Source organism: Mobula birostris, chromosome 10 (genome assembly GCF_030028105.1).
Source record: "Mobula birostris isolate sMobBir1 chromosome 10, sMobBir1.hap1, whole genome shotgun sequence".
NCBI classification, from domain to species: domain Eukaryota; kingdom Metazoa; phylum Chordata; class Chondrichthyes; order Myliobatiformes; family Myliobatidae; genus Mobula; species Mobula birostris.
The window spans coordinates 96,901,747-96,916,734 of NC_092379.1; the positions used below are offsets into that span (position 1 = coordinate 96,901,747).

At 39.7% G+C, this 14,988-nt stretch overlaps 1 protein-coding gene across 9 annotated transcripts in view; it reads right to left on the reverse strand.

The window, feature by feature from the left end:
- Positions 1-14,988, reverse strand: part of srpx2 (sushi-repeat containing protein X-linked 2) — a 143,402-nt gene that overhangs the window by 61,481 nt on the left and 66,933 nt on the right. For all 9 annotated transcript variants that reach the window (XM_072270651.1, XM_072270649.1, XM_072270650.1 and 6 more), the window contains one exon: positions 773-856. In XM_072270651.1, the coding sequence (XP_072126752.1) occupies positions 773-856 (84 nt within the window). The remainder of the gene's footprint in view (positions 1-772; positions 857-14,988) is intronic.

The following is a 14,988-nucleotide window of genomic DNA, read 5'->3' on the forward strand; positions in this document are numbered from 1 at the left end:
ACTTGATGGCTCTGGGCCTACTCACTGAAGTTTAAATGAATGAGGGCGAATCTCATTGAAACTTATCAAATATTGAAAAGCCTAGATGTAGTGGATGTGAAGAGGATATTTCCTACAATGGGGGAGTCTTGGACCAAAGGGCGTACCTTCAGAATACAAGGATGTCTCTTTTGAACAGAGATGAGGAATTTAGCTATAGGGTAGTGAACTTGTAGAATTCATTGTCACAGACAGGTGTGAAGGCCAAATCATTCTATACCTTTAAAGCAGGGGTTGATAGGATCTTGGTTAGTAAAGGTGTCAAAGATTACAGGGAGAAGGTAAGTGAATAGGGTTGAGAGGAATAATAAATCAGCTATGATGGAATGGTGGAGCAGACTCGATAGACTGAATCTTCTAATTCTGCTCCTATGTCTTGTGGTCTTGTAAAGTAAGCAATATACCTCATTGTTGTGCATAAGACCATAAGACATAGGAACTCTGGATCTGTACAGGTTCACATGAACTAGAAAATGGAAGATACACATTTCACAATACACCTTGGCCTAAGATGTTTCTTAGTGCTGTTTATCATCTCATAACACAGAAGGTTGTAGAAGTAAGTCATCTATATGGATTTAAATGTTCCTCCTAAATTCTCAGTATTCTCCCGATAAAATAGTACATCTCTCAATTTTGTTTTCATTGATATTAATAGCATAATGACTAGAATTAAAATAATTAAGTTAGAGGAGATATTGCAAAACTATTTTGCTATAAATAAACATTTTACCTTTATACCTCAAGTGATGTCTGCTTTCAGTGTACTGAACACTGTAATCAACATCATGGCTTCCAGCATGAGAATATCCAGATCCTAGGGAAAAAAAAATCAATATGATTGATACACTTTTATATTTCATTCAGTATGCAGCTCTCATTTGCATAGACTAGCGACATTCAGCAATATTTTATGATGGTAGTACTCGTTATCTTGAGTAGATGATAAACTGCTTCTGTTTGAAGTCCTATTGAACTTCACCATAGCTGGAGAAATTTGAAGGGATTCCATTCTCCGTGGCAGGCTCTACAAAATGATTTATGATAAACATGGATTTGTAGCACATAATTGAATGATGTCAGATAACGTGGCATGGCATATTGACAAACGCAAGAAAGAAGAACCAAACACTTGTCACTTTGCATTGACATTGTATGATATCTGGCATCCATGAATCATGTGGGCATATTAAATACAGCTTCATTCTACTTAACTCCAAATAATTCAAAGTTCTTCTGAACAAGATAGGCTTGCTAGGTCAAGCAATAAGAAGATTCTCAATGTTTTGTTGTGTTAATAAAAATATGTAGTTATTTGGCAATTATATGCAACTGGGCTGGGGGGGGGGGTGGAATTAGATTCACATGTTCAACAGAAAATTATGACCTGGCTTCAAAGTGAACAGGTTGAATACTCAGTCACATGTTCTTTATCCAGGGCTAAGCATGAAGAAGTAGAAAATATTACCTGGACTCCAAGGTTAAATTACAAAGAAAGACTGCACAGTCTAAGGTTGTAGTTGCTGAAATTAACAAAGTTGATAGGGTGATATTAAAGGAAAATGATCAAGATGAAAAAAAAATCTTTTTCTTCCCCCACTAGCTGTGAAGTCTAGGTCTTTCAAGAGAGTTAGGAAATACTTCTACACACAGAGGATTTTCGAAATTTGGAACTCCTTTCTGTGGATGGAAACAATTGCTAATTTAAATTTTGATACTGATTGATCTTTGTTACTAAACCACATTCAGAGATTATAGGGAAAAGATTGATATATGGAATTAAGAAACATGATCTAATTTTAAAGCAGAACAGTGCAAACTGCACTGTGTTTCATTGGGTCTTATAACTAATCTCAGAAATATGGATTAGAATGAGGAAATAGTTTATTGTTTTTGTTCCTGTTTAAATCCTCAGAGCCCTGGTGTGTATATTGTTTTCTATCAGAGTAGAAGATCTCACATTTTTTCTATATTATATACTATCTATCATTACCCATTGACTTAGAATGTCAATAGCTCTTTGAAGCCTCACAACTCATACACGCACTCAGCTTTGTGTCGTCAATAAAATTAAACATATTAGACTTGGTTTCCTTTTTCATTTCATTGACATAAATTTGAGAAAAACAGGAATCCAATACCAATTCCTTTAGTACCCCACTAGACACAGCATCTCAACCTGAATTTAATCCATTCATTCTTACTCTGTTTTATTTACCTTGATTTAGCATCATTACAAAACCCTTCTGCAAGTCCAAATACATCACAACAAATGTACTGTTTTCACTTATTTTGGTAGACACAGCCCTAAAAAATTTTTAGCAGGTTTATCAAAGGTAGTTTCCCTTTCATAAATCCAAGTTGATTCTAGCCTGGTCTTCTTATTTTTTCCCCAATTGCTGTGATGTTCCCTCCTTAATAATAAATGTTAGCACTTCGTGCATCTGATGTCTAGTTAACTGATTTTTCTGTTCTTCTGTTCTTCTGTTCTTCATCCTTACCCAATACTATGGTTACATTTACTACCATGTAATCTGTGGGAATTGTTGCAGAATCTATGGATTTCTGGAAAATGACTACCATCTCAACTGCTATCCCTCTGTTAACCTCGGGATGTAAAGCAACAGGTTCTGCGGAATTAATTAGCTGCCAGTCACAGTGTTCCCTTCAGGAATTTTATTAAAGTAATGCTCATTTCTTTCAACACCGTAATCTCTCTGGATCTGTTGTTCACTATTGCAGGAAACTTTTAGATGTCATCTTCCATAAAGGTAAAAAAAAATTGTTTAGTTTCTCTGTTATTTCCTTGTCCCAATGTTATTTATCCTGCCTCAGTCAGCAAGATATCTACATTATCTCTTTTGTTCCTTTTCACATATTCATAGCAGCTTCTGCAGTCTGTTTTAAGTGTTCCCCGTTCTTGGACCAAGCCCTTCGGGAGCTGGAAGAACAATAAACGGTCAATCAAATTTGAAATAAATGATTATAGAGTTAGAAATCTGGGGAAAAATAAAATTGCTTGGAATACACAACAAGATAGACACCATTTGTGCAGACTGAAACAAATCTGTTGCTGTTTTTAATGAAAAAAATTTTACCTGTTCGTCCCATCCTCACAAAGTCCTTGATCTAACTTTTGCAGTTCTTCATTCTTCCTGATAGTTGCCAATCTGCTTACCTGATGATTGTTTTAGCTCATATTGATGCACCCTATCTAGCCTCTGATCTGCAAGGGTATTTATATGGCTGGTCCAGTTGAGTTTTTGGCCAATAATGATTCACAGGACATTTTTGGTCGAGGATTTCATTTTGTTCATGCTTTTGAATTCCAATGATAGCTGGTTAGGCACACTTTTGTTCATGTTTGGGAATCCCAAGCAGTTGGGTGCAAATTTTATTCACCCGTCATCAGTCCACTTCCAAATATTGCCTTTGTCTTGCTGAAGACAGTCACATACTGCCTCGTTGGCTGAGGAGTTGTAAATGGAATAATCATTGCACAACCAAGTAACAGGTTGACTTTGATCTTATAATAGAAAGAAGTCATTAATGAAACAGCTAAAAATGTTGACTCATTAAAAAAGTACGTCTACAAGTCTAGCAGGCTTAAGACACTATCCTGAGGGACTCCCCTAGTGTGGCTGGGCTAAATGACCTTTCTCAAAATGCAACCCTTTGACTGAGGTATGGCTCTAACCACAGAAGCATTTTCCCTTTGATCCCCAGCAGCTTCAGTTTTCAATGACTACATGATGCCACACCTAGTCAAATGCTGCCTGGATATCAAGGGCAGTCATCCTCTTCTCTTCTTCTACTTCTTCTTTTTTGTTTTATGGCGGTTGGCAACCAGTTTTCAGTGCATTACCGCCACCTGCTAGACTTGTGGTGTTCCAGCCAAATATGTCCTGGAGTTCTCTACTTTAAACAATCTAGTTCAGCCTGCAGTTCTCTATTAGCATCACTCTGTAGTTGCAATTCCTTGTGAATGCTTAATGCGCTCATTAGATAATGCCGCAAACTGCTATTCTTCCCTAATTATGTCACATGTTTTTGCGTAGTTGCATTACCTGAATTACATTGATTTCATCTACATCACCTGTAAGACTAAAATTGTCTTGTTAAAGAATAGTAATTATCACACGTTATACTTTTAAAATTGCTGTTTTTCCAAGTCTATCTGCTTTTTCAGGTTTTCCTTTTCTTGGATCGTAGCCTGCAGTTGTTTACTGAGACCTTGGAGTTCTTCTTCATTTGCTTTCATGTTTTCATTTTATAATCCAAATGTAGATAATTCACTTTGCAACAAATTCCTTTTCCTTTTGTGTCCTTGTAATAATTTCCTCCATTTTCCAATCTCTTTCCAACTCACCGTTGTTCTTGTCGGGTACTTCTTTGTTGTTGGAGTTCTGCACATTTACCCTGGGCTTCAACCATAAAATCTGAGGATTTTCCTTAAATTCTGAAACATTTCTTAAATTCTTGACCATTTGCGATAAATATACTGCCATTAAGATTCCATCTCCCCTGCCTGTGAACTGTTGGAACCTTCATTCAGCATTTCTTTGACTTCTTCCCACCTAATCCCTTTAATACCAAGATACTTTTCTGCAGACTTGACGATAATTTTAATTTTCTCAGTTCTTTTGCTTGTTTGCACTGAACAATCAATTGCATCCACCATAAAAAGCATGAACTCCTTTCTATTCATTGATAGTGTATCCTTATTTCATCTTCTTCTCTGGTCTTAATGTAGACTTAAATATGGCACTGGTAAGCAGATTATTAGCTAGTAACAGTCACATGATGCCACTACTAATGACACCTTTTACCAATTTACCATAGACTGATTGTGCAATAATTAGCTGGAATGCATTTGTTCTGCTTTTCGTAAACAGCAATATACCTGGGCAGTTTTTCACCTTGTCACGTAGATACATCTGTTGTAACCATACTGGACTGGCTTTGCTAAAGAAGCAGCTAGCTTGGAGCGCTACTTTTCACTACTACAAATGAGATGTTGTCCGGTTCCATAACCTTTGCTGAACCTAGTGTACTGAGCTGCTTCTTGATAGCAGATTGAGTTAATTGAACTGGTGAACATACTTGTAGAATAGTGAAGTTGTCAGAAAATGAAATGCACCAACAATTTGAGCAAATATGATTAGAAATACTGCAAACCTGTCTTTAGTGTCTCCGCCCACCATCTATTGAGATGTCCCCCACAACTCAGGTTGCAAAATTGTCGACCTTCGATACAACCCATTGATGATTGGATCATTTATCCCAGCTGCAGTTTTCCTGTTTTGGGTGCATTCAGTGCTACAGCGCTCCATTTCAGGGATGGCATCTTATTGAAGATATGTACAAGCCTGAATGGGTAACTATGGCAAATGTCCTTAGCACAGCACAATCAATTTCAGATGGGCTTTTACAATAATCAGTAGTTTCATAGTCAATATTATTAAGACCAGCTTTCTTACAATTTTATCTGAATTTAAATTCTACTGCAGCCATGGTGGGACTTGAATGTGACATACCCAGCTGTCTTCATCCATGTTATCTTTGTGTGTGCCTGCATTAGGCTGTTCTTGGAACCAAAGTACATGACTCCACATGACTCCAGTTTTGCAAAAGATAGGCCTGACGCCACACTGCACAATGTCCTAATCAGCTGGACATTGTCACACTGTCTATTCTTCATGGAAAAGTTATATCTGTAAAGCATTTTGGACCAGAAATTCATCAGTCATTGAACATTCTGCAGGCACTGGGAGACAAAGGCACCATTAATCATGTGAGGTTGTTCCCTGTGCCGACTATCAAAGTCACCTGGCAGAATCTCTCATCATCAGAACTCACCAGTAAGCACCAAACGTTCATTTGTCTGGCAGTGAGAGGGACAATACCACCCCCACCCCAGTCAGATCCTTCAGGTATGGTTGGAATCTCCCAACACACTCTGTCTCCTTGCAAAGAAAGTCTGGAGAAGGATTCAAGGTTCCTTGTCACAGTTCATATCAAGCAGCTGTATAATAGAGCCTGGTCTGCAGCTGTTCCCAAGGATGCATACCAAGACATGAATCAAGACCATCAACTCAGTGAAAGATGCTCATTGGTTTGTTGGAATTCCACTACAATGAGGTGAACACAAGAAAATGCTGCCGACTGGAACATTCACGGCTGCAGAAGAACATGATGAGGGGTACACTGAAGCCCAGTCCAGCCAGTGCAATGTGGTGTGGGGAAGGACTGCAGTCAAGGGATCTTCAGTCAAGAGATGTTAAAGGTCTAAGTCTGATGTAGAAGCCTGTCAAAAACTTGATGTTTGAATCATCTGAGAAGGTCACGGGTGACAATAGAGTTCATGGTTATCTTTATATCGTGCAGTGTACTGCTGCAAAAAAAAATGTCTTGATAATACGTCAGTGATAATATACCTGATTCTGATACACAAAGCATGAATGCTACAAACATATAGAGCCAATAACAATGTATAGGTTAAACAACACTACAAATATAGTGCAGAATATAGACACAAGAGATTCTGCAGATGCCAGAAATCTTGAGCCACACGCACAAAATGCTGGAGGAACTCAAAACGTCAGGCAGCATCTATGGATGGGATTATACCGTCAACAATTTTGGATGAGACCCTATATCAGAACTGGAAAGGCAGGGTGCAGATGCTAGAATAAGAAGGTGGGGGGAGGGGAAGTAGTATAAGCTGGCAGGTGACAGGTGAGACCAGGTGGGGTGGGGGAGGGTGGATGAAATAAGAAGCTGGGAGTGGATAGGCGAAAGTGATAAAGGGCTGAAGAAGGAATCTAATAGGAGAGGACAGTGGACCGTGGATTAAAAAGGAGGAGGAAAACCACAGCAAGGTGGTGGGCAAGTGAGAAGAGAAGGGGTGAGAGGGTAACCAGAATATAGAATGGAAAAAAAAAAGAGGGGGGAAGAAATTACTGAAAGTCAGAGAAATCAATGGTAATGCAATCAGATTGGAGGCTACCCAGACAAATTATAAGGTGTTACTCCTCCAAGCTGAGTTTGACCGCATCATGGCAGTAAGGGAGGTCATAGGCAGATATGTCAGAGTTGGAATGTCAAGTCAAATTGAAATGGGTAGCCACTGGAAGATTCTGCCTTTCTTAGCAGGCAGGGCAAAGCAGTCCCCCAATCTGCATCAGGGCTCACCAATATAGAGAAGACTAAACTAGGAGCAACAGATACAATTGATGACCTGAGAGACTTACAGGTGAAGTATTGCCTCACCTGGAAGGACCGTTTGGTGTCCTGAATGGTGGTAAGGAAGGAGATGTAGAGTCCAGTGAAGCACCTTTCCTGCTTTCAGGGATGAGTGCCAGGAAGGAGATCAGTGGGGACGGACAAGTGCACAAGGGAATTATGTAGAGAATGATCTCCATGGAAAGAGGAAGGGGGAGGGAAAGATGAGCTTAATGGTACTATATAACTTTGATATAGTTGTATTTATTTTTTAAAATTTATTTCTGTAATTGAAAATGCAGTCTGCTAACATCTCTGCTGCACCAACGCTACTATAACCATTTTGCCTGTCCAGCTGATTCTGACAGGCAAGACAAGAGTAAATATTAATCCTGTTGGAAATCACAGCAAAATACTCCACACTGGTAAGAAAAATATTAATGTTTCTGAAGCAATACTTGGACAAAATTGGCCTCATTCATGTGTTATTTTATATTCCAAACTGTAACAAAAATGATCTGTTCTCTAGTTTTTCTTAAATCACAGAGGTACTGGTTTTATTGTATCATTGGATCCATTTCAACCACTGCAGGTGATGGAATTTTGCAGATGTACAAGGTCATTCTCTCTCAAATGAAATACATCATTATTAGCAATAATGAAAGACCGATGTCTGAATTCCTATTTAATGAGTCTGCTTTTAACATTTCTTTACTAAGCATTTTTACAGTCACACAGCCAGCCACTCTCCTCCCTTGGGCAAAATCGTTGGAAAATTTTACCTCAAGTAACTTTCCAGCTGCAGTGAGTGACACCATGTTATGGAAGGTGCACTTTTATGGAAAACTATAAAATGATTTTGAGCACTGATTTAATCACCATAAATTTTAATTCTATTTGGAATGAAATAGACAAAATTTGATTCAGCAGAATAAAATTCTCCATATAAATGACAGAAATTGCCACCCCAATCTCTGCTGTGCTGAGAATACAGCCAGTATAAATAAATATCTATTATATTGTATACACACATTTTTTGACTGTCCTGGAATTCAATGAAATTCAGATATGATTAAAATAAATGTTTTGATTCACCATTTTAACTTGAAAATAAAACAATATGAGAAATCTTTGCTAAAAATCGTCAACAAATTTGCCAAAATTGCTGAATAGCCTTTAAAATATGTTCCTGGACTCTGTCTAAATGTACAGAGAGCACATGGCTACAATGGCTGAGCTATTCAATAGACTTGGTTTGCTAGTTATAGATTTTCCAGTTCAGACCAGAAGTAGGAATCAAGTTTTATTTCTCATTAAACCAGGCAAGTTAAACATCTTAACTGCAGTAACTGCAGGCTTCCGTTAGAAGTGAGTGAATGTATGCCAAGTATGATTACTTAGACTACACAAAATCAATATTAATGCCACAATCTGTAGTCCGCAACAAATTACCTGATCAATAGACAATAGATAATAGGTGCAGGAGTAGGCCATTCGGCCCTTCGAGCCAACACCGCCATTCACTGTGATCATGGCTGATCATCCACAATCAGTATCCAGTTCCTGCCTTATCCCCATAACCTTTGATTCTGCTATCTTTAAGAGCTCTATCCATCTCTTTCTTGAAAGCATCCAGGGACTTGGCCTCCACTGCCTTCTGGGGCAGAGCATTCCACATATCCACCACTCTCTGGGTGAAAAAGTTTTTTCTCAACTCTGTTCTAAATGGCCTACCCCTTATTCTTAAACTGTGACCTCTGGTTCTGGACTCACCCATCAGCGGGAACATGCTTCCTGCCTCCAGCGTGTCCAATCCCTTAATAATCTTATATGTTTCAATCAGATCCCCTCTCATCCTTCCAAATTCTAGTGTATACAAGCCCAGTTGCTCCAATCTTTCGACATATGACAGTCCCACCATCCCGGGAATTAACCTTGTGAACCTATGCTGCACTCCCTCAATAGCAAGAATATCCTTCTCAAATTTGGAGACCAAACCTGCACACAATACTCCAGGTGTGGTCTCACCAGGGCCCTGTACAGCTGCAGAAGGACCTCTTTGCTCTTATACTCAATTCCCCTTGTTATGAAGGCCAGCATGCCATTAGCTTTCTTCACTGCCTGCAGTACTTGCGTGCTTGCTTTCAGTTACTGATGTACAAGAACACCTAGATCTCGCTGTACCCCTTTTCCTAACTTGACTCCATTTAGATAATAATCTGCCTTCCTGTTCTTAGCACCAAAGTGGATAACTTCACACTTATCCACATTAAACTGCATCTGCCATGCATCTGCCCACGCACCCAGCCTGTCCAAGTCACCCGGCATTCTCATAACATCCTCCTCACATTTCACACTGCCACCCAGCTTTGTGTCATCTGCAAATTTGCTAATGTTACTTTTACTCCCTTCATCTAAATCATTAATGTATATTGTAAACAGCTGCGGTCCCAGCACTGAACCCTGCAGTACCCCGCTGGTTACTGCCTGCCATTCCGAAAGGGACCCGTTAATTGCTACTCTTTGTTTCCTGTCAGCCAGCCAATTTTCAATCCACGTCAGTACTCTGCCCCCAATACCATGTGCCCTAATTTTGCCCACTAATCTCCTATGTGGGACTTTATCAAAAGCTTTCTGAAAGTCCAGGTACACTACATCCACTGGCTCTCCCTTGTCCATTTTCATAGCTACATCCTCAAAAAATTCCAGATTAGTCAAGCACGATTTTCCCTTCGTAAATCCATGCTGACTTGGACCGATCCTGTTACTGCTATCCAAATGTGTCGTAATTTCATCTTTTATAATTGACTCCAGCATCTTTCCCACCACTGACATCAGGCTAACCAGTCTATAATTCCCTGATCATTACTTAAAATAACGTTTGGAACACTACAGTAGACCTAAGTGTCTGACTTAAATGGTAAAAAAAAAGTTAATGTAAGGAACATCCTCTCCCCACCCCCTACCCTACCCTACCCAAAAATTTGATGATCATCAGGAACCCTGCTAAAACGTATAGCTGAATAGATAGACATCACTTCAGGGTAGGTCCAAACATATTTGATGCTCTTGTTGTTCAAACGAAATGCCAACATTTTTGATGGAAGAAGTAGAAATTACTACATTCAAAATGAATTGTATTTCAGGACTTAGGGGAATATAGGAGTATGAGATAAGAGCTGGAAAGTGATATTGAAGTAGGAGATCAGCCATGTTGAATGATAGAGCGAACTCAAGGGGACAAGTGGTCTCCCCTTGCACACTTCTCTTACGTTCTGATGTTTCTAAGAAGATTAAAGTGATCTAGGAAAATTATGAGCTCCCCACCCCCCGCAAGGCCTGCAACCTTGAAAAGCGTGAATAGAAGTCATATAAATGAAATGTTGCCTGTTTCTCTCTCTACAGATACTCCTTGACTTGCTATTTCCAGAGATACCTGTTTTTAATAAGAGACTGTTCATGATCGAATTTGCTTTCAATTCAACAGTTAAACATTCTATAAATACCCACTGTTTACTCACATGGGTTTAGATTAAACCTTTTCCTCTAAGTCATTCTAAAATAATATAGTTGAAATTAATCAGCTTCGAATCTTTATGGGAAATGAGGCGGGGCTTCCAATTCATTCCACAAAACAGTAAAATAATCTGTGTCGCAGAGCAAAGGCAAATCTTGTCACAAAAAGTACTGTGGTCTCTCACTTCAGGTATTAATTTCACAGAGGGATGGGAATTGGAGTGATAGTGCTGAAGATGAGTTGGTTGACAAACTGAAGCAATGTGTAGTGAGACTCCTAGCAAGGAGAGAAGAAGGTGAATACAGGACTGAAGGTGTTATATTTGAATGCGCACAGTATACGGAATAAGGTCGATGAACTTGTAGCAGAGTTACAGATTGGCAGGTATGATGTTGTACGCATCACTGAATCATGGCTGAAAGAAGATTATAGCTGGGAGCATAAATCCAAGGATACACATTGTAACAAAAGGATACGCAGAAAATCAGAGGGGTGGCATGGCTCTATTGGTAAAAAAAAATGAAATTATATCAGTAGAAAGAGGTGACTTAGGGTCAGAAGGTACTGAATCATTGTAGATAGGGTGAAGGAACTGCAAGGGTAAAAAGACCCTGATGGGAGTTAAATACAGACCCCCCAAACAGTAGTGAGGATGTGGTCTACAAGTTACAGTAGGATATAGAAAATGCATGACATAGGGGCAATGTTACAATAGTCATGGGGGATTTCAATATGCTAGTAGATTGGGAAAATTAGGTTGATGTGGGATGCCAGGAGAGGAAATTTCTAGAATGCCTATGAAATGGTTTTTTAGAGCACCTCGTGGTTGAGCCCACTGGAGGATCAGTGCGGAAGGCAAATGCAAGGTTAGCATTCATTTCAAGAGGACTAGAAAATAAAAATAATGATGTAATGTTGAGATTTTATAAAACACTGGTGAGGCCTCATTTGGAGTATTGTGAGCAGTTTTGGACCCCTTAGGTTAGAAAGGATGTGCTGAAACTGGAGAGGATTCAAAGGAGGTTCATGGAAATTATTCCAGGATCAAACAGCATGTCATATGAAGAGTGTTTGATAGATCTGGGTCTGTGTTCACTGAAATTTAGAAGAATGAGGGGTGACCTAATTGAAACCTATTGAATGGTGAAAGGTCTTGATAGAGTGGATGTGGAGAGGATGTTTCCTATGGTGATAGTGTTAAGACCAGAGGACACAACCTCAGAATAGAGGGGCATCCTTTTAGAATGGAGATGAGGAGGAATTTCTTTAGCCAGAGAGTGATGAATCTGTGGAATTCATTGCCACAGACAGTATGGAGGCCAAGTCTTCATGTATATTTAAGGCAAAGGTTGATAGATTCTTGACTGGTCAGGGCATGAAGGGATACGGGGGAGGGCAGTGCAGTGGGGGGGGGAGGCAAGGGATTGGGGCTGAGAGGAAAAATGGATCAGCCATGATGAAATGGTGGAGCAAGCCTGATGGGCCAAATAGCCTAATTCTGCTGCTCTATTTTATGGTCTTAAAGAACTTAACTAAGGAGTGTCCAGCCACTTCAATAGAATTTTAATATCCTTAAAAAAATAAAAGCAATATTTCTGGTTAATGTGCATCCTGAAAGGAACGTTCAAAACAGAAAGTAAAAAATGGAGTGATAAAGTGAAAATGCAATTTATCATGTTTCCATAACATCTTAAAATGATTAACTTGCAGTGAATTACTCTGAAATGAGCAGTGTTCATTGTGCTTAAAACAACCACAGCAGATCAAACAGATCCTATAAACGGTAAAGAAATTAAAGAACAAATTAGCAGCTACCTAGTATTCACTTCAGGGTTCATTGCACAAAGATTGTTTATGGACAACTCTGTGGTGAACAGGTCCACCAATCCTGTGCTATTTTTAACATGGTGTTCTCTGCAGGGAATCTGTGGAATTCATAAACACAAAAGCTACAGCCAAGTAAAATCACAAGGAGAAGCCTTCCTGACTCAACCTTGAGTTCTACAACTTAGTGTAATTCATTTTCTCTTTGCATATCAAAACTAGCCTGTTCCCATGTGTTCACTCTCCTTGTAGTCTTATTGAATTTGGGTTCTTTTATCAAAATAGAGCTGGCAAGTTGCTGCAATGCATTTTGGAAATGGCATACAATGCAGTCTTTGTGGACTCGTTGTGAAGGAAATTAATATTTAAGATGCAAGACCAAGTGCCAGTTAAGCAGGTTATTTTGTCCTGGATGGTTTCAAGCTTCTTATGTGTTGAGGGAAACAGCATTTAACAACAAATGGAAAGTATTCCATCATTCTTCTTACATATCTGTAGATAGTGGGAACACTTTGTGAGGCAGAAAGTGAATCATTCTCCACACATAACCAGTCTCCGCTCTGTTCCTGTCGTATATTTCCGCTCAGTCATTTCAATTTCAGATCAATGGTGATTGTCCCTTCCTCAGCACAACATGTTGATGCTAGGGGATTCGTCTGGTCATGACATTTACGATCAAGCAGAAGTGGTTGGATTTTCTTTTGTGATTTGACTGAGAAGCAGATGGTATTGATAGAGAACTTGGGAAAAGGAAATAAAATTAGGGGCTGTTCACATGATAACTAGCAAGCAGTTCAGTAAGGAATGTTTTGGAACTGGTCTATTGGCTGTTTACCAACTATAACTGGTACCTGTCTCATCCATTAGGATGAGTCTGGTGATCTTCATTAAAAAGATACAGAGGAAAGTGAAGGCAAATTATTTTTTAGATATTCATTTAGATTAGATACATTCTTTAAATGAATTTATTGTTTTTATTAATGCATCACTAATTTACTTTTAATTATCAAAATCATTATCAAACCTTTGTACAAATATCCAGTCTGGGATAGTTGGAAGTAGCAGGAAACCCTTATATCACCATGGGCAGTGAGAGGCCATCAGAACCATCTATGTGTTCATTCAGAGTTCCCAGCATATCTGGCCTGGTCCCTGCGCTGTACAACAATTGCAGCAATGTGGTGGGAGCTATGGAAATGGAAAGAGTAATTGAAACCAAGGGGATAGTGTAGAAGGCTGTCACAATCTTCAACACCTGCTCCATACCATGGAAAACGATGGCCTCATTAAGGGGAGTCAGCATGGCTACCTGCAGCGCAAGTCATGCTTTATTAATCTGAGTGAGATTTTGACAAGATGACATGGGCAATTGATGAAGATACAGCTGTGGATGTTGTCTACATGCATTTTAATAAGGTGTATGACAAGGTCCCACATGGGAGGCTCATCCAGCAGATTGAGATGCATAGGATCCACAATGAATTGGCTGTTTGGATTCAGAACTGGCTTGCCCATAGAAGACAGAAGGTGGTCGAAGGGAATTATTCTAGCTTGATCTCTTCAACAACTTGCAATTCCCTGGACCTGGCCACCTCATTTAAAAATGGATGTTCAGCCCCAATGCACTTAAACGGCCCATTAAGAAGGCCTCATAGCTCTCCACTTCGTTCTTGACAACAGACCCGACTGTTCCACTCCACCACCACCACTACCACCACCACCCTCCGTCTGGCAGAACTAGTCCTCACCCTCAACAATTTCTCCTTCAGCTCCTCCCACTTTCTCCAAATTCTAGGGCTAGCCATGGGCACCCGCATGAGCCCCACCTGGCCACATGAAGCACTCCATGTTCAAAGCCTTCCCTGGTAATGCTTCCCATCTCTTTCTCCACTACATTGCACTTCTCCACTGCATTGGTTCTGCTTCATGCACCCAAGCTGAGCTTGCAAATTTCATCAAATTTACCTCCAACTTCCACCCTGTCCTTAAATTCACTTGGTCCATTTTTGACACTTCTCTCCCTGTCTCCATCTCTGAAGACAAACTGTCTACCAATATCTTTGACGAATCTACCAATTCCACAGCTTGCTTGACTATATGTCTTTCCCACCTGTCTCTTCTCTCTATTCCCTTTTCTCAGTTTCTTCATCCCCACCACATCTGTTCCCAGGATGAGGCTTTCGCTTCCAAGACATCAGAGGTGTCCTTCTTCTTCAAAGAACAGTTTCCCTTTCTCCACCATTGATGCTACCCTCACCTGCATCTCCTCCATTTCCCAGACATCCATATTTACCCCATCTTCCCGCCATCTTAATATAGATCAAGGTCTTCTTGTCATCTCCTACCACCTCCATGAACTTTTGCATCCATCTCATCATTCACCA